General features: G+C 34.8%; 2 protein-coding genes across 2 annotated transcripts; both read right to left on the reverse strand.

Moving 5' to 3' along the window:
* Positions 1–215: 215 nt before the first annotated feature.
* LOC105261636 (uncharacterized) lies at positions 216–1,628 on the reverse strand. Its single transcript, XM_011292983.3, has 2 exons — positions 1,527–1,628; positions 216–1,467 (listed from the first exon to the last, which is right to left on the reverse strand). Exons 1-2 carry the CDS (start codon positions 1,554–1,556, stop codon positions 322–324), a joined length of 1,176 nt encoding a protein of 391 aa, XP_011291285.1. The 5' UTR covers positions 1,557–1,628; the 3' UTR covers positions 216–321.
* Positions 1,629–6,826: 5,198 nt separating this feature from the next.
* LOC101890879 (homeobox protein bagpipe) lies at positions 6,827–8,677 on the reverse strand. The gene is made up of 2 exons (XM_005180541.4): positions 8,154–8,677; positions 6,827–8,028 (listed from the first exon to the last, which is right to left on the reverse strand). The coding sequence occupies exons 1-2, from the start codon at positions 8,581–8,583 to the stop codon at positions 7,199–7,201; spliced, it is 1,260 nt and encodes a 419-aa protein (XP_005180598.2). The 5' UTR covers positions 8,584–8,677; the 3' UTR covers positions 6,827–7,198.
* Between the last annotated feature and the right edge of the window lie 10,617 nt (positions 8,678–19,294).

The following is a 19,294-nucleotide window of genomic DNA, read 5'->3' on the forward strand; positions in this document are numbered from 1 at the left end:
GAGCATCTTTCTTTGTATTGACAGAAAATTCCTGATTACGGATTGGTATTCCCTTTCCAGCTAAAAATCTTCAATTATCACTTAAATTTGATTTAATCGGAATATAGATCACAACTTTATACCTCACAGATCACAGATTGTATAATAAATTTCAAACAGAACTGCTAAAAATCCTTCTTAATATATTGCTTTAATAAAATAAAAATATTTTCACAAATCAAAAAGACCAGACAAAACTTCACAAATTAAAAAAAAAATGTATTTGAAGTATGAATAACATAGTTCACAACTCAAAAAAAAAAATACAAGTTTTTTTTTTTTCTATTTTCTTGGTGAAGTGTTTTGGGAGGTCTTACGATTTTTTTGTACAGCTATGGCTTTCCGAGGACTATGCGACGGTGATGATGCGGTGGACATAACAGAACTTCTTTTGCTAATAAAACTTGAACGTGGAGAACCAGAATCTCCTATCGAATCAACCGGCTTTCTATTTACGTTACCCCCAAAACGTGGAGAGCTCTTGCCAAGATTTTCCACCCCCGATGTTTTGGGTGAAGCTTTTCTTCGAAGACTAGTCGGCGATTTTATTTTACTTGGAATTACGGGAATTTTGCTCTTTTGTGGGATAAGTTCTTCCACCTTCGTTTTCTCAAGAATTTCTTCTTCAAAGATGGCATCATCTTCAAAACATATTAACAAATGTAATTTTCTTGTCGTGTTGCCAATAATTTCCAAAGCCTTTGCAATGGTTTGAATTTTGCATTCTTTCAAAGCTCTTTCATCATTTTTTAGTGCGCTATATAGTCTGCTGTCAGCCTCCATAGTACCCAAAATCTTCTTCGACCCTATCAGATCATATTTCGATTTCAGTTTTATGGCCAAAACCGGTGCTCCATCAGGAGTAATGAGTTCAGCCGGCTGAACCAACGGCAGAACACGTAGATGGCGATTTTCACATTTGGCCAAATTTAAACTTCTCCTGGCTGCAGCCTGCAGACATTTGGTAGGATGTGAACATTCCTCTGCTTTGGCCGCTATTTTGAGAGGCCTTCTTCCTCTTCCATGAAGATATTTCACAAACAATAGCAATGACAGCAAAAACATTATTCCCACCATGGAATACAAAATCTGCCATAACCTGACAACTGTCTTGGTTTCTTCTGAATAACGGGGAGCTCTCCTCACATAATCCTCGACTATGTCATTGAACAGTGACTGGCAATCGTCTAAAGTCAAATGGTGTGGATGCATCGTTAATGGTATTTGTTTTGAAATGAGTCCTGTTTGCCTTTCGGGAAATATGAAATCCATTAGCGAAGCCCAGAGGTGTTTAGTTGGGTCCTTAACATTCGCCATTAGAGTGGAGCACTTGGTTGTGGCCTGTCGAAACCAGTTAATGCACGTTGTTCCCAAATCCAAATCGGGATGTATTGATCTACAAAATTTTTCCATGAATGTGCTTGGATCCTGAATAAATAGGAAGGGGAGTTTATTACAAATATTTAGCAAAAAAACGAGTTCCTCACGCTTGAATTAATGAATTCCGTGATTATCATTTCTTATGAAAAATGAAATATTCTTGACATCACAAATAAATTATTTAAAAAAAATAACTTCAAATATTTTATATTTTTTGTTACAGTCGAGTTCAATTAAAAGATATTCCTAAAAAATAACAACAATTTATAAAACTGTCATTGAAATATAACAGTTTAAACAAGGCCTTCATAATTAAGGTAACCTCATATCAATTAAGAAGAACTAAGAAGGTTATATGCGAAAATGGACAATATCGGGCCTTACCATAAACTACTTTCTCCACAAAGGGTCAACATTTTGGATAATTATATCTCTCATACAATGCGAAAAAATCCGATCCGATTGTTTTCAAATTTTAGATATTTTAATAATTTTATTAACAAAAGATCAGGTATGAAGATGATGCAAATCGGACCAACTCTTATGGTACGATCCTCACAAAGGGTTAACATTTTCAATAATAATGTCTCTCTTAACTTGCGAAACAAGTCAGAGATTTTTGAAATATCAAAATATATCTGAACAAGAGACATATGTGATTTCATAAAATTGGAAAAGATTGTGCGATTTCTTTAAGTTTTGCACATCCCAGTATTTTTATCAGTATCGGATGACATGTACACACTTCGGTACACTAAATCTGGTCCCTCGCACATATTTCGACATTTTTCAAAAATAATTATCTAAAAAAATTACCAAACTGAAACCCTACTTATCAGTCCCAAAAAGTTACTAAAATATGGCAACCGTGATTCTAAAAAGGAAATCAGATTTCTGTATATTCCCTTTCAATTCCTGCTTTATTCTATTCCGAGTGAGACGGCTAATTCTCTTTGACCACTGTAATGGCAAAAATAAAAAAATACAATTATTTTCTCTTTAATAATCTTCTCAACACTCATAAAAAAATTCTCCCACTTCCTCCCAATTATTTTCCACCAATTACTCCTGAGTCAGGACTTAAATCTCACACTTCTTCCCTATGTTTTCTCACAAACCTGAAGTTATTCGATAAACAATAACAACACCTGTTTCATTTCTCCCCCATTTAAACAACTCTCTTAAAAGGCCAAGCCTCTCTGTGATCATTGCATTTGCAAACGCAGTTGAATTTCTCTTCTCCCCATAAATGGCTCCCCTTGAATTCCGTACTCAGAGTGAAAAGAGCATAAGCCGTTATTATTTTGCACTGGAAATGACTGTCAAATTTGGAGTTAGTTTTTGTTAGACTTTAAATTCGTTCGCAAGGTTTTCGGTGGGCTCCAGACTATTTGCAATAAAAAAAGTTTAAAAAGTGTTAAATAATGTTAAATTGCTTTTAAATTTGCAAAATATATGTGGGCAATTATGTTGTTGTTTAAATGGAAGCTTGTGTATTCAATAATGTGTTGTAAATTGTTAATGAAAATATATTATCAATCTTGTCAAATGGCATATCATATTAAATGGCAGAATATCGGTGTTTTGTTGGATAAGTGTTGTGAAGAGTAAAAAAGGGAGTAGTAAAGAGAAAATCAAAAGTTCAAAATAGAACGCGCTCTGGAAGTGTGTTACAAATCGAAATAAAAAAATAATTCTTTCTTCTACCTAATTTCGTTCGTGTACGTAGCATCGGTTAATGCGAGTGTTTGTTTACTTTGTTTTCGACATTTAAGGATAGACATTGAAGGTGAGTTTTTAAAAGTATGCGACTAAAAGAGAAATATGTAGATACCTATAAGAATCTATTAATACATTCACACACGGTACATGTTCCCAATATACCAAAATGGCTTGAGAATATTATAATAAGCTTAAGAACATAAACCTTGATTGTAGAATAAGCTTGGAAAAGTAATATTATATGAAGCTTATTTTTGTTATAGTATAAATAATAATTAATTTTGGAAAAGTTAATTTTTGAAAATTTTTGCCATTTTATTTTATTGTTGGTCTTTATAGCTGCTTTCTGTTACCTTAACACTTAGTCGCTTTCTTTTCCAATTTGATTTTCAGTTTCCGAGAGCAAATACTACACTTCAGTTACATTTTTTTGCAAAAGATTTCCCTAATAAATTCATCGTTCATTTTGTCATGTTTTTTATCACATGCGATTTTTTCAATTTGACTTCCAAATTTTAATGGTAAATTTTATAAATTTTTCCACCCTACAACACTTCGTTTTGAGGGTATTATATACATGTCGCGATTATCGTCCGATCCTCACGAAATTTTGCATGGGTTAGGGTTATCATCAGAATTAAGGCCTATTGTTTTTAAGATTTACATTTATAAATTTAAATTGACTAAAAAAATAAATCTGTCTAATTTTGTAGTTACTCTATAGGCCACAATTCAAAACCAATCGATACGGAATTTCGCATTAGAAGAGAGCTAAATACAGGGAAGAAGTCTAGCTTTTTGGATGACCATTGGATTATATTCAGCTGTAAAATTGGCCACAACTTTCGTGTGAAATTGTTTTGAATACCTAACAACACGATTGTGTACATATATATTGACCAAATTCCCCGGGTCAAAAACCTAAGGGTAACATCTGGACAGGAATCTATGACATTATTTCAAAAATGTTTGTTAGCAAAAATGTTTGTATGTGTGAAATGTGAATGCTTGTTTTGCTTTCTTTGAGCGTTTGGTTTTTCAAAATCTTGAAACCTATGTGGGGGAAATACCTGAAGGAGTGGAAAGATCTATACCATCTTTATAACAGATCTTGTCCAAGTCTAAATTGAATCGAATGTTAATTTCACGTACCAGAAGGAGTGGTACCAGAAGGAGTGGTCCGATATATTCCATCTTCACACCCGACCTTTAATAAAAATATAGTGATGTGAGTAATCGGAAGACAATCGGGCTCTTGTTTGAAGTACATTTTATGAGAGTTATAATTATTACAAATGTTGACCCTTTGTTGAGGAGGTACTAGAAGGAGTGAACTTATATATTCTATCTTCACAGCAGATCTTGTGTTAGTAGAAATAATGGGATATTTTGGATATTCAAGACTTTGACCCTTTGTGGGGGTGGTACCACAAAGAATTGTCCGATCTCTACCATTTTATCAGAAATTTTATGTTGATAAAATTGAAATTGAGATTTGCCAAGTCTGAATCGAATTTTTGTGGGGGAGATACCAGAAGGAGTGGACCGATATTGGCCATACCCGAACCCGATTTAAGTTTGATAATAATATTACGATGTACCATGGTACAATAAGGAGGTATTCCGAAAGATGAATGAAATGCCTGGACGTTCTCTCAAAAATATGATCCTACGTGTTCAATCTTTCAATTCTATGGCAAATCTGGTTAATATTATTAATGCGCGCCCAGAAATTTAAGTTTCTTTCAATCATTGATTTTCAAAATTTTTCGTTTTTATTTTTCAAAACAACAAATACATACACAAAATTGGCAGAAGTCGGCACACTTAGAAAAAAATTGTAATCAGCTGGGAGCTCTACCTTACCTTTTTATTGTACCATGCGATGTACGAAGTTTAGACCAAATCGAATACTCCCTTCGAGAGTTATGGTGCGCACCAGCCAGAAAGACAGACGAACGGATGGACAGACATCGCTAGATCGACTCCAAATATCCTGAAACGGATTTGGTCCAAAGGGACCTATGTTCTAAAACCGTTACTTCGATGAGACACGTCTTGGCCGTATCAAATGACATATACCCTCTCTAACCATATGACTGTGGGTATATAAAAATCCCTCTCAGAGTCAATTTTGAAATTTTTATTAATTTTCCATTTGCGTACCTTCTGGGAAGATCAATTCCAGCTGTTGGAAAAAATTTCGCTTTGGTTTACATTCGCATTTGATTTTTCAGGTGATGTTTGCATAATTTTATAGCAAGAAATGTGCATATTATTATTGTTTCAGATTGCTGAAATTTTTAGTCGTATTATTATTGAGTTTTCCAGCCATATTTACTCACCAAACTCCTTCTAGAGTATCGGGAAAGGCTTTCATTGTTCACATAAAAAATAGCAAAAGTAAATCGAAGTGCTATCTATTGTCTGCGTATTTTTGAAATTCTCCCTCCATTCTTTTACTGCGTTGCTTTGCTAAATACTTAACAATTGTTGGCAGAGGAAACCAACAGCTCGCTGCTGTCTTGTTTACAACATTTCCCGAGACAATGTTTGTTGTTTTTGGCGATCAGTTTCCAAAGAAAATAAATCTTGTTCGTATTTCTTGTTGATTTGATTCGATTTGATTTGATTTGATTTGATTTGATTAGTCTAACATCAACAATTCGAAATCTAATGATTGGTGGTTAGTAGCAATTCTGTATCCTCTATAAAAAGTTTTGGTGTTAAACGATGTTGTAAAACATATTTTTTATTTGGCCTTTACTCAGGCCACAGAACTATGTAAATAATTATGCTGCGTATTAGGTAAAAACTTTTTTGTGTAGAGTAGTATTTTCAGTACAAAGTTGCTTTATGTTTATAAATATCCTTTAACTGTCGAGGTGAAATTTTGGGACGTGTTTTATGACGTGGTCAGAAATTTTAACCCTCTTAATTTTGCAAAAAAATAAAAAAAAATTATTTTTTTTTCATTTAAGCAAAACTGGTACTTTAATCATAGCAATAGTCGAGATTTTCAACAAAATGTGAAGAGAGGGTAAAATCTACCACCACCTCCTTAGTTAAAGAATATACTGTCGATTTCTAAATGAACAACTTTCATGTGGATTTTTAAAATTTCAGATATTTTTCCTGGCATTAAGAACTCTTGGTTCCACTTTGACTACGAAGAAGCAAGATTGGTTTAAAAACCAGAACAATAAAAACTTGTATGTCAGAAAGACTTTTTGAAATATCCCATAAAGTTAGGATGACCCAGGTTCTCCCAAATTTTAATAACCAGTGCTTCAGCTTACATCAAACACTCGAGATAAAACTGGTTTTATAGTGATTGCTGCTAAACAGTTTTTACTATCTTCTCCCAACAATTTTCAAGGTTTAAATACTGCTATTTTACCAGTAATGCTCCGAATAAAAAGCTCTTTGCTATAACTGCTTTGTTCCAGAACTATAAGGATGTGGGTCTATTTACTACGATGATATCGGAAAAATTAGCAAAACTAGTAGATTCTTGTAGGTTCTGAAACATTTTTATTTCTAAAAATCAATTTAATTCAAAAGAAGATATTTGTTTATTTTTATCGTCCAAAAATTGATTCTCCGTGTAGCTTCTTTAAGCCTTTTATGAATTTTTCGACATTTCACAATGAGAAGTAAAAATTTCAATAAAATTTAAATTAAATTTATTTACTTTTATATATCAATTTTTATTTATTATTTTTTTTAATTTCAAATATAATTTTTGGCATATTTCCGTCTTAAAATCTATCCTACAACAATAAAATATGCTAATACTGTATCTTTACTGGCCCCTTAAGGCCAATATTGGAATACTTAACGGTAACTTACGGAACTAATCTTTGGTGTTAATTACATAGCTGTAAATCTTGGAAACGTATCATTTAAAACAATTTCACTAATTTTAACTAACTAAAAAAATTAATAAAAAATAATTTACAAAAACAAAAAAATTAAAACTTTTTTCTATCACATGCAAAATATGTTGCCACTCCGCTACATGGCAAACCCCTCTGTCCTTGCCAAAGTTGGCTATCTAATCAATTTCAACATTTTCCTCACAATCTTCAGACCCCGATTGAGTTTCACTATCCTGGTCCATGGAGGACAGCTCATATTTGACAGAGGATGTATTGTTGGCAGAGTGGTTGTGGTTGTTGTTGCCATTGGGACTGGAACTCGGTGTGCAGTGATTCAGATGGGTGGGCGATGACGAGGCTGATGAATGATTCAGATAATGGCTGGTTGCGTTATTCAAGGGTTGTGGCTGGACACCATGACCGCCGGCTGGTGGAGGAATGGGCTGAGGAATTTTTCCATTTGGTCCAGCATGTGGATAGGGAAAGTAGGGGAATGGCATTTGCGGTACTCCCACTCCGTAGGCCATTTGCAGTTGATGGCGATAGATATTCAGGAGTGTGGGATCCAAACCATGTGGATAAGCGGCGGCAGCAGCGGCATGAGGAAACATATGGGCATATGTGGTGGTGCCATCTTCACGCACCAAAACCTGAACGGGAACACGTTTGCTGGCGGCAACATTCATGAGAGCAGCTTCGTGTTGTTGGATTTGCTTGCGTTTGGTCTTGTAACGGCGATTTTGGAACCAGATTTTAACTTGGGTCTCAGTCAAGCGCAAAGTTTTCGCCAATTCGGAGCGTTCCGGACCACTCAGATAGCGTTGTTGGGCAAAACGACGTTCCAACTCAAAAACCTGGGCATGACTGAAGGCAGCCCGGGAACGCTTCTTGCGGGCCATGCTGCCCGATTGCATGTCATCTTGCAGAGGAGACAAGGAGCCATCATTTCCTGGCGAAGTATAATGGCCGCTGGCATTACCCGACGATGGGGGTGGAGAATCACAATCTAAAAAAACAAAAAAGATTTTGATAAGTAAATTGCCAACATTATTTCAGGACATTGTCGAACTCCGTTTTTTGGAATCCGTAATGCATTTTCATTGTACAAAAATGACTGCTCTTTCAACTTACCGGAATCATTGCTGGCACAGCGTCTCATATCCAGGGGACATTCAGGACGGCCAGCGGCCAAGGCAGCCGCCGCAGCACCAAAGTAACCCAACTTGTGTGACATATAATCCGAATGGTTATTGTTATCCAAATTACCCGCCGACGTTGCATAGAAATGTGATCTGTATCCAGCGGATTTCATTGATGGCTCCATTTTTATTTCCGAGGGACTGGAATTCGAAACACTGTCGGACACGGTAAGATTGCATTTGTACCGCGGCTCTTCACTTCGCATATTCACGGCGGACAATTCCAATTCCGAATCGGTGCGTGAGAGACGTCTTTCATTGGCGTGATTTCGCGTCAAAATGTCATTGATCGAAAAGGGGGTGGTAAGCACTTTGCCGATACCGGATATGGCACTGTTTGCACTTTCCATATTTGTTAGCATTTTTGTTTTTTATGGAATTTAATATTCTCAAGATTTTGAAATGATTTTTCTTAACCCAATTTTTGTTCCGTGAACCAACTTCACTTCACGAGGAGAACACTGTGTTTGTTGACTTTTCTCTGACCCCGAGCAGTTTTTATAGTGATCGTACTCCCGCTCGGAAATCACTCAAAAATCTCTGCTCTTGAGTTAGTTTCCATATGAAATGTACATATTTTCCTCCACAAACTGAAGAGGTTGTTCTATTTTTAACACCCCCTTGCCCAGCCACATCCTTGTGTGTATCACCAGCAAAATACACCCCATGGCGAATGGAGTGAGTTGCCAAAAGAGAAAAACATGTGCGCGCACATTTCAAATATGGAGGGTGGACTTGTGTTGCTGCTCATTGAGCCAAAATATTTTGGTTGGCTGTAGTCAATACCCACCAGGGTTTTGGTTTTTTCTTTTCGCCAGCCACAAGAAGTCAACAAGTGCTATTCAAATCAATTTTGACTCGTTGATGGGATTAAATTGCTGTTGGTTTTGTTATTTCTTGAGTGAATGGTCTATTTTAACGCAATTATTCTGTGAGTTGTTTTGTTGTTTTTGTCTCGTAACAATAAGGTAAGGATGCAAGGACTCGAATCCTTTTGTATTGTTTATAAAACAATTGTTTTGTTTATTCCTGACTTTGGAGACTAATTTCAAAATAAGATTTTCGATTCAAGTACAGTTTCATTATTCGAAAGTATGGTCAGAGTTTATAATATTTGTTTAAATTATTGTTCGATTAGAAAGACAAGATAGATATAATCAATATACTCACCAATAGTAATGCCACTTGTAAACAAACTCTCAAAAATTAAAAGAAATAAAAACAAGTAAAAATGTACCCAAGTTCGGCTGGGTCGAACTTTTTTAATACCCTTCACCGTTTAGAAACTCGAAAAGTCGAAAAAAAACTGTAAAAAAAACATCGAATAATACCGTTTTGTATTACATCTAAATTAATAACCGTTCAATGGGGCTGTAGTACCCATTAGGTCCTTCAAATACGAAATGTAAAACAATTCCGATTAATAATGTCGCTAATATCATCAAATAGCGAAGAAAACGGAGGTACAGTTATATGTGGGGTATAAAAAAACGTAGACCTGCATAGACAATTTTCTGTCATGGAAATACGAAATTTAAAACAATTCTGGTGAATAACGTTACTAAAATCATCAAAATACCGAATATCGGGACCTATCGTTATTTAGTGACTATTCGATGACGTAGACCTACATACGCAATTTTTTGTCACAGGCCGTAGTATACATTACGCACTTTAAATACGAAATTTCGAACAATTCCTGTCTATAATATCTCTGATACCATAAAAACACCGAATTTCCGGAGAAATACGAAGAAGTGGACCTGCATAAGTAATTTTTTGCTATAGGTTTTGGTACTCTTTAAGATCTTCCAATATGAAATTTGAAACGATCCCCATCTATAATGTCGCTAAAATCAAAAAAATCATCAAAATAGCGAATATTGAGAAATACCCTTATATGGCTATACGAAAACGTGGACCGACATGAACTTAACTGGCAAATGTGCAAAATTTTAGCCTTCCATCTCAATTCGTTCGAAAGATAGCGTGATTAAAACAGACAAGCAGCCAAAGTCGACTTAGATTTTTACGCTGATCAAGAATTCATATACTTTGTTGGGTCTGACATGAGTATTTTGAGGAGTCACAAAACGGAATGATAAAGTTAATATACCCTCCATAGTGTGGGGGAACTCTAACTCAAATGTCAAATCTAATGGGAATTATTGTCTTCAACTTTACCATATCTCAATATTTCTCAATTATATAGTGTTTAAATGATATTTGTCTGTTCTCTGATTGTAGAACTTTTTCCAAACCTTGGAAGTGTATTTCAATGAAATTAAGTAAGGGTACATTGATTAAATGCGGAAAGCAATACCCTAAGTTAAAATTTTGTAACTTCCAATTTTGGAACTCATAATATTTGAACTCAAAATCACGAAAAAATGAAAACAAATGAACAACACACACGAGTTCCTAACATGGCTACGTTTTTTTTTTACCTCAAAACGCAAATGTCTTTCTCTCAAAAACCTGTGAACATGGTAGAATTAAGTAGGTAAAGCCATCCAATAACATATTTTTTTCCAAATTATTAATTGGACAACATCTCATGGTCAAAATAAAACCATCGTATATACCTAAATCAGAGATGGGAACCTGTTTGCCATATTGTGAAACTTGGCAAAGTAAATTACAGAAAATGCAGAGATGAATGTGCTTATTTCAAAAAAGTAATTTCAAACAAGCATGGCTTCTTAATTTTACCATGGCTGTAAATTTTAAATTAAATTTTAAATATAAAAAATGTGGGCCACATGTGTAATATTCATCCAAATAGGATGGATTTCGGCACATCCCATCAAATTCAGCCTAAAAGAGAATACTTGAAATGTTGTGAAACTCGGTTTGGATATAGCTCCATATATGTGTTTCATCCGATTTGGTATTTAAGTCTCACAAATTCGTAATATTTGGTACCTGATATCAGGTACAGCCCTCAAATTTTATTCAGATTTGGACATAACTTCCACATATATCCGATTTCATTAATATTGTGCACCAAATATGTAATATTGTGCACATCCAACCGAATTAATTCGACTTATTTGGTGAAAGGATGTTCCTATATATCTAACAATGTTATTTGGTAGGTACAAATGCCTCCCTGGATATACCTCCCATATATTAGTTTCCTTCGATTCAAATTAAAAATGCTTCAATGCATAGGAGTGTAAGGTTCCATATAGGTTTCTCCTCCCTAATTTTTGGCCTTCTTTATTGGGAACTAAAAAAATCTCCAATTTGCATTCTATATGGCAATTTGAGCCAAAAGGTATTAAGTCCAAAAATTTACAAAAAATGTGTTTCTATATTGAAACTATCTACTCTTTGACCTAGAATCTTGAAATACTGTGCGCTTCAAAATGTACCAAAAGTCTTACTAGAATGGAGTATTTGATGATTTTTTTTAGGCATTTGTCTATAAGTCTGTGGCAATAATAGTATCGTTTATTCAACTACCCAGGGTTGGATTCTTGTTCTATGAAGGAATAGGATTCTAAAATAAACACTCCTGAAGAAGTTGAAAAGACCCCAACGATAATAATAAAATACCAAGGTTTTTTTTAACATTCCAATAGCGGAAAGTTATGGGCATAAATTTTATTTATATTATAATATTCACATGATGAAAACTCCCGATTACATTGTATGTATTTTAGAAGACTCTTATATACACAATGGTTAACATACGTCGGGTCAACTGAAAACCATATGCTTAGGGTATAAATCTGTCTGCAAAAATAATTATTAATAGAGCAAATTATTTAAGAAAATAAATTATACGTAAACATCAGTATGTGTGTGACTAAAAAATCAAGAAAAATTCATCAGTTTATGTATGTACCAACAAATTATAAATATGTTTTTATCTTAAGACATACAGTTCGCAATATTCTCCTCATAACTACACCGACAATGGCGCCATTATTCCATTCTCATTAGCTAACAAATTTCACGCTTAACAAACACTTTTGCCCAACATTTCAAATATTTCATTCATGAAGTCGGATCTTGCCTCTAAAGATGCTGATGCTGTACAGTGTACACGCACACAATCACTCATTCCACCAACACACAAAAGTTCTCAATTGAATTCGACCTTGAATGAGTGAATGAGTGCAACGCTCAAGACAATGATTGGTCACCGAGCATTGCCACAGGGCATTGAGGCACATGATTGGATGAACCATTTCCGAGAAACGTAAAATGGATAATAACGAGTTAAGTGTAAACAGAGAGTAAAGAAAAATTAATGGAAATGGGTGCCAAACAAAATGTTGTGCATGTTGAGTAGAGAATATGAGAGAATGTGTTTGTCCAAGTATTTTTAAGTGAGGAGAAATGTATTCTTTCTGTTTTTATGCCAAAGAAGAAGTGAGTAATATTTAATGTGGGGTAAATGGAATCCTTAAAAAGTGACTCAACCTTGTATTGAGATTGGAAACCCTTAGAAATAATCGAAGTATCATATTCATATCTCACCAGTATCGCATAGAAGAAAGTAGGCCAAGAAAAACCTTTTCCGAAATATGAATTGAAACATATTGTTTTTCTTCTGTTATGGACAAGAAGAGGTTATTTCCATTGGAACGCAATCACATTGATTACATACCATCAATAGGGAAATATTAATGTGTAAATGCACAGTTATTTTGTGTAAAATGTTTTCTGGAAATTTATATTATTCTCATTATGAAACTTGAATTTTTATCAGTGAAAGAGCACGATTGAGAAAATACATATGAAAGGGGACTTAAAAAAATGTTGTGATTATACAACTTTGGCTATTTGAACAAGTTCTATAGTATCAGTCGGATTTGCAGATAGATGTAAACCCCAGCCTTGAGTTATGATTATTTTAACTGTTGACCCTCTATGCGGGAGGATTTTCAATTCGTATCTAACCTAAGACTAACTAACTAACTAAATATTTCGACTATATCGTCTACTTCCTATACTTTATATGTGCAAATTTTTGGAAAATAGATATAGATATAGCAATTTGTATAGAATCGCCAACTTATTTTTCAAGTTATGACATTTTGAGTTAGCACAAACGGTTGAATTTGTGAAATTTGAAGACAGATGGAAGCTTAATTCGCGTTTTATTTTTCAAAATTTTGAACCCTTTGTGGGGAGGTACCAGAAGATATGGTCAGATCTCTATAACAGATCTTGTGGTGATAAAAATATTGAGATTTGTCAAGTCTGAATGGAATCGGATGTTAATTTTGCGTTTTATCAGCTTCATGAATATTCGAAATGTTGACCCTTTGTGAGAGAGGTACCAGAAATAGTGGACTGATATATCCCAACTTCACAGCAGATCTTGTGTTAGTAGAAATAATGGGATGGGTGAAATATGAAGAGAAACGGATGCTTTTATCGGATTTAATAATTGTTTCGGTTATTCGAAACTTTGACCCTTTGTTGGGGAGTTACCAGAAGGAATGATGCGATCACTACCATAATTATAACAGCTCTTATGTTGATTGAAATATTGAGATATGCGAAGTCTGAATGGAATCGAACGTTATTTTCGCGTTTTAGGAGCTTCATGGGTACCCAAAATGTTGGCCCTTTGTGGGGGAGGTATCAGAAGGAGTGGACCGATATATCCCATTTTCACACAAGGCCAGGTGTGACGTGTGTAATTTGAAGACAATTATTAATTAATTATTATGATTATTATTAATTATTCAACATTATGACCCCTTGTGGGGAGGTACATGATGGAATGGACCGATATTGTCCATTTCCGAACCTGACCTAGCACTGATGCAAATATTAATATTTGCAAAGTTGAAGCAAAATCGGATTATCCTTTCTCTTTCTGTGCACTATACTAATTTCTTTTAAGATGCTGACATTTTGTGGGGAGGTACCAGAAGGAGTGGACCGATATTGTCCATCTCCTAACACGATCTAAATTTGAGAATAATATTGCGATGTACCAAGTTTGGATCAAGTCGGATACTCCCTTCGAATGTTATCGCGCGCATCAGCCAGACAGACAGACGGACGGTCGGATCTGAAACGGATCTGGTCCAGAGAGATATCAAATCAAATGATATATACCTTCTCTAACCATATGGCTGGTGATATAATGAGGAACTTTCTAATCTAATATTCAAAATTTTAGCTGTAACATTGCAATATGTCGTACCTTTTAGTACCAAAACTCGATATTATATAATTTCGCGAAATGTCCAGGTCCTAGCGCTAATAGTATAGAAGCTATTTTAGTACATTTATGTATTTAGAACTTAATTATTTTAAGTGTTGATTGCTTTTTAGAACAAATTACCACAAATACTGCAGTTTTTCACTTCTATAAATCAGACCTCATGATAATAAGAAGCTCCATTGGAGGGAGCTGTGACAGTTATCTTTACAAAATGTATGGTATGTAATTCTATTAGTTTTTATTTATGCTATATTTTCATTGCCAAACATCGTAAAACCCTTAAAAATAAATTCCCAAAATTGTCAATTTGTCACTTTACTTCTTCAAGCTCTTTTACAAACCAATACTTCGAAAATAATGTTTGAGAACAAATAAACCGCCGCGTGTCATTTTGTTGGCTCAGAAAGAAAGGACATCGTCAGGTGGTCGATGCCAATATGGAAAATGTTGCAAATTTGCTTTGGCATCGCTGCGAGCAAAACAAGATTCGCTTTATTGGCATTTGAATGCTTTTTGTGGCTTTTGATTGTCTTCAATATCCCACGGAGAGGACATAACTTTTGTCGCCTCAAGGCATTATTAATTCATTACAACCCAAAGTAACAAAATTCCCGTGAATAGCTCGTTATTATCGGCCAACTCTCTACTCGGTGAGTGGTTGGTTAGTTATTAGTTCGTTCGTTTGTTTGTTTGATTTTGTGGTCACCTTTTCACGGTGTGAACGGCTGGTGCTGTTTTGTTTTTTTTTTGGCAGTCAACAACAACAGGCACGGTAGCTGCTGCTGTGATGTGAAATGAGAGAAGTGTGCCTTTTACAGGATTTGATTTAGGACAAACAGGGGGATGATTTAATAGGATTCAATGTTACAGTTATTTATTCAAGAAGTTAGAACTGAGGCGCTACAGCAATGGCATAGTTATTTTGTATTCAGTATTAAGTTAGAAATTTTTTTGAAGTCGAAGTATCTGAAAACATGTCATGAAAATCTACAGTCGATCCAAATGGAATTTAATGAGTTCTGATTGTGAATACCACAATAAAGCTAATTTGGTGTGGATGATGGCTTACAAGGGCCGTTATTCAGCAAGTAATATTCATTTCGAAGTTATTGCAATTAATCATATGCTTAATCATATGCAATTAAACACCAAAAACGTTCCAAGTTCGTATCAAGTTTTACTAGCGAATCTGTTTTACAGCGAAGGTTGTTTTTGTAGCGCTTATAGGTCACCAACAGTATCCAAAACAATCTCCATTTCTATATCCTAGACACCAAAATTGGTCCAAAATCAGTACTATTTTGCATTTTGTACGTTCGCAGTACGCAGTTTCAAGACCACAACTTTCACTCAACCACAGACTCCGACAGTGACATTCATATCAAATTCCTGGATTTCAGCTCTATTCGTACATCCAATACCAAATTCAGTGAACAATTACAGTACACATTTCCACAATCACCTCTATATCTCAATTCCAAACACCAACAGAGACTTGAATACAAAATTACGTGATTCCAGCTCAGTCCCTTCACCCAATACCCAATTTAGCACCACTTAGTACTTATCGAATAATAATAACACACATTTCCAAAATCACTTCCATATCTCAATCCCAGATACCAACATATAACTCAATGTTAAATTACGAGATTCTAGCTCTGTCCCTTCATCCAATTCTCAAGTTAGTACCACTTAGTGTGTTTCGTACAGTTATAGTACATCAACAGTGACATCTATATCAAGTTTAAGCTCTTTTCTCTCACTCAATACCAAATTTAGTACTATTTAGTACTTCTCGTGCAATTATAGTACACATTTCCAAATTCACCCCCACATCTAAGTTCCAAATATCGACAAAGACCTCAATGTCAAATTTTAGATTCCTTCCCCGCCAAATCTCAAACATAGATACCATCAGTAATCTAAATATCAAAATTCAGAATTCCTTCAGAATTCCTTCACACAATGCCAAATATAGTACCATTTAGTACTCTTCGTATAATTTTAGTACACATTTCCGAAACCACCTCCATATGTCCGGAAACATATGAACTGCGAACCTAATACCAAATTTCAGATTTCAAGCACTATCTGTTTACCAAATACCAAATTGTACCAATTGTAGTACTATTTAGTACTTTTCATGTAAGCTTATTAACATTTTCAAAACCACCCCTTTTACACACACCTATCAAGAACTGGGACCGCAATACAAATTTCAAAATTTCAGTTTCAACCGTTCACTCTAAACCAAACTGTTCCATATTTAGTATCATTTAGTACTAGTACATTTAGTATTTCTAAAAACCATTACACATATCAAACTTAATTTCTAACCTTGATTATCATGAAAAATTTTAGCACTGTACATTTACATATTACCAAATGGTACTATTTTAGAAGTTTAGTAAAATTTTAGAACGTTTCGTAACCTAACCGTAAACGAATTTCCAAAAAAACTTTGGCGCATCTATCCTGCACTCCATCAGTGATTACCATTCCAAATTTCAGTATTACAGCTCCATCGATTTATCACAATTTCAATTTGTACAAAATTTTGTACACATAAGGACGAATTTCCAAAGCTTTCTACATACCCCAATCCAACACTACCATATCATTACCAATTTCAAATTTTAGGATTACACCCCTGTTGGTTCGCCCAAACACAAATTGTACCAGATTTAGTACATTTAAATACAACGAAGTACAAATTTCCAAAACTTCCTACATATCCCAATCCTGCACTCCGACAGTAATCTTGTTTTGAATTTTCAGGATGCCATCTCTATCGGTTTACCTAAAACTAAATTTTGTACTATTTAGCGAATATCAGTACAAATTTGCAAAATAACCTACATATCCCAATCCAACACTCCAACAGTAATCTTAATACCAATTTTCACCCAAATCCAAATTGTATTAAATTTAGTACACTTAAGTACAAATTTTCATAACTAGCTACATCATACAGTCCAATAGAAATCTTATTTTCAAATTTCGGGTTTCCAACTCTACCGTTTCATTCAAAAATTTTAATTGTACCAAATTTAGTACCATTGAGTACATATAAGTACAAATTTCCGAAACTACCTACATTCCTCAGTCCTACAATGCAATGGTAAAATTATTCACAAATTTCAGGATTTCAACTCTATTGGTTCTCCCAAAATTTAAATAGTACCAAATTTATTACACATAAGTACGAATTTCCAAAACTATCCACATACCTCACACCTACAAGGCAATAGTAATCTTATTTCAAAATTCCTGCTCAATCGATTTACCCAAAGTGAAAATGTACGAAATATAGTACCAATTGGTACTTTTCGTGCACATAAGCACACATTTCGAAAACTTCCTCCATATCGCAACACTAAACTGCGCCAGTAATGTTAATTTCAAATTTCAGGATTGCAACTCCATCCGTTTCTCCAATTTTAAATTGTACTATATTTAGTACCGTTTAGTACTTCTCTTACACACACTTCCCAAACTACCTCCTTCCATTGACTCTACTCCTCAACCTTGATTTCCATTCCAAATTTTAAGTTTGTAGCTCTAACGGTTCACATGATACAAAATGTAGTACATTTTAGTATATTTCGTACACTTCTATTGCGAATTTATCCTTTGTACCCTTCGGTACATCTATCATAGACGCCATTAGTGATCCTCATTCCAAATTTAAGAGTTCTAGCTCTACTGCTTTCTCAAATACAAAGAGTACCATATTTAGTACCATTTAATACTTTTTGTACCGTTCTAGTACGAATTTCCAAAATCCCAAAATGTAGTACCGTTGAGTACTTTTCGTATACATGACTTCACACTTCCAAATCTATCTCCTTACATCGACTCTACTCCTCAACCTTGATTCCCATTTCAACTTTCAAGTTTTTAGGTCTAACCGTTCACATGATATGAAGTGGTAGCAAATGTAATACATTTTAGTACTTTACACTTAGACCGTGAATTTCCAGAAACCCTTTGGTACATCTTTTATACACTCCATCAGTCACCCTCATTCCAAATTTAAGAGTTCTTGCTCTACTACTTCCTCAAATACAAAGGGTACCCTATTTAGTACCTTTTAATATATTTCGTACCGATCTTGTACGAATTTCCAAGAACCCTGCCTTATCTGATCCCTTCGGACCAAAAATGACGCTGGTACCGTTCTAGTACGAACTTCTAAAAACCCAGCCCTATCTGACCCCTTCGGACCAAGAGTGCCCCTCACCTAGAATATATCGGTCCACGATATTCGGTATTTTTGATGATTTTACATTTTTTACATTTTTCAATGGATTTGTCTGAAAAACCACACAAGGACTTCCTTGTGAGTACTTTATCACCTGGAACAGAATTATCTATATGGGTCCACGATATCGTATAGCCCCCATGTAACGGTACCCCCTATATTCGGTTTTTTTTGTCGGAACTCAAATTAATATTTGGCTATTTCTTATAAGTTCCTATTAATTCAGATTTTTTTTTTTTTTTTTGAATGCAGCGCACAAACATGTCGACCACTGCCCTTACGATTTCCATCACTACACATCTTTTGTGTTGTTGGATGGTCGTTATCGGCTTTATTGGTGTTATTATAACAAGCGTGGTTGTTGGTATTGCATTTGTTATTGTTCCTTATTGTATTACTTGTTGTTAATTACGTTACAATTCAATGACTTTCAATAATACTTGAGTAATTAGGATACGATTATTTCCATTGTTTGTTCGTTCGAGGACTAACACCGCACACACCGCCAGACAAGATGGATTTAATAGCATTGATTCCAAGTTGCAGTAGCTTGTTGTGGTTGGTACTGGTGATGACGGTTCCACATGACTGGATGCTGATTCCAAATCTG

Source organism: Musca domestica, unplaced genomic scaffold (genome assembly GCF_030504385.1).
Source record: "Musca domestica strain aabys unplaced genomic scaffold, Musca_domestica.polishedcontigs.V.1.1 33, whole genome shotgun sequence".
Lineage (NCBI taxonomy): Eukaryota > Metazoa > Arthropoda > Insecta > Diptera > Muscidae > Musca > Musca domestica.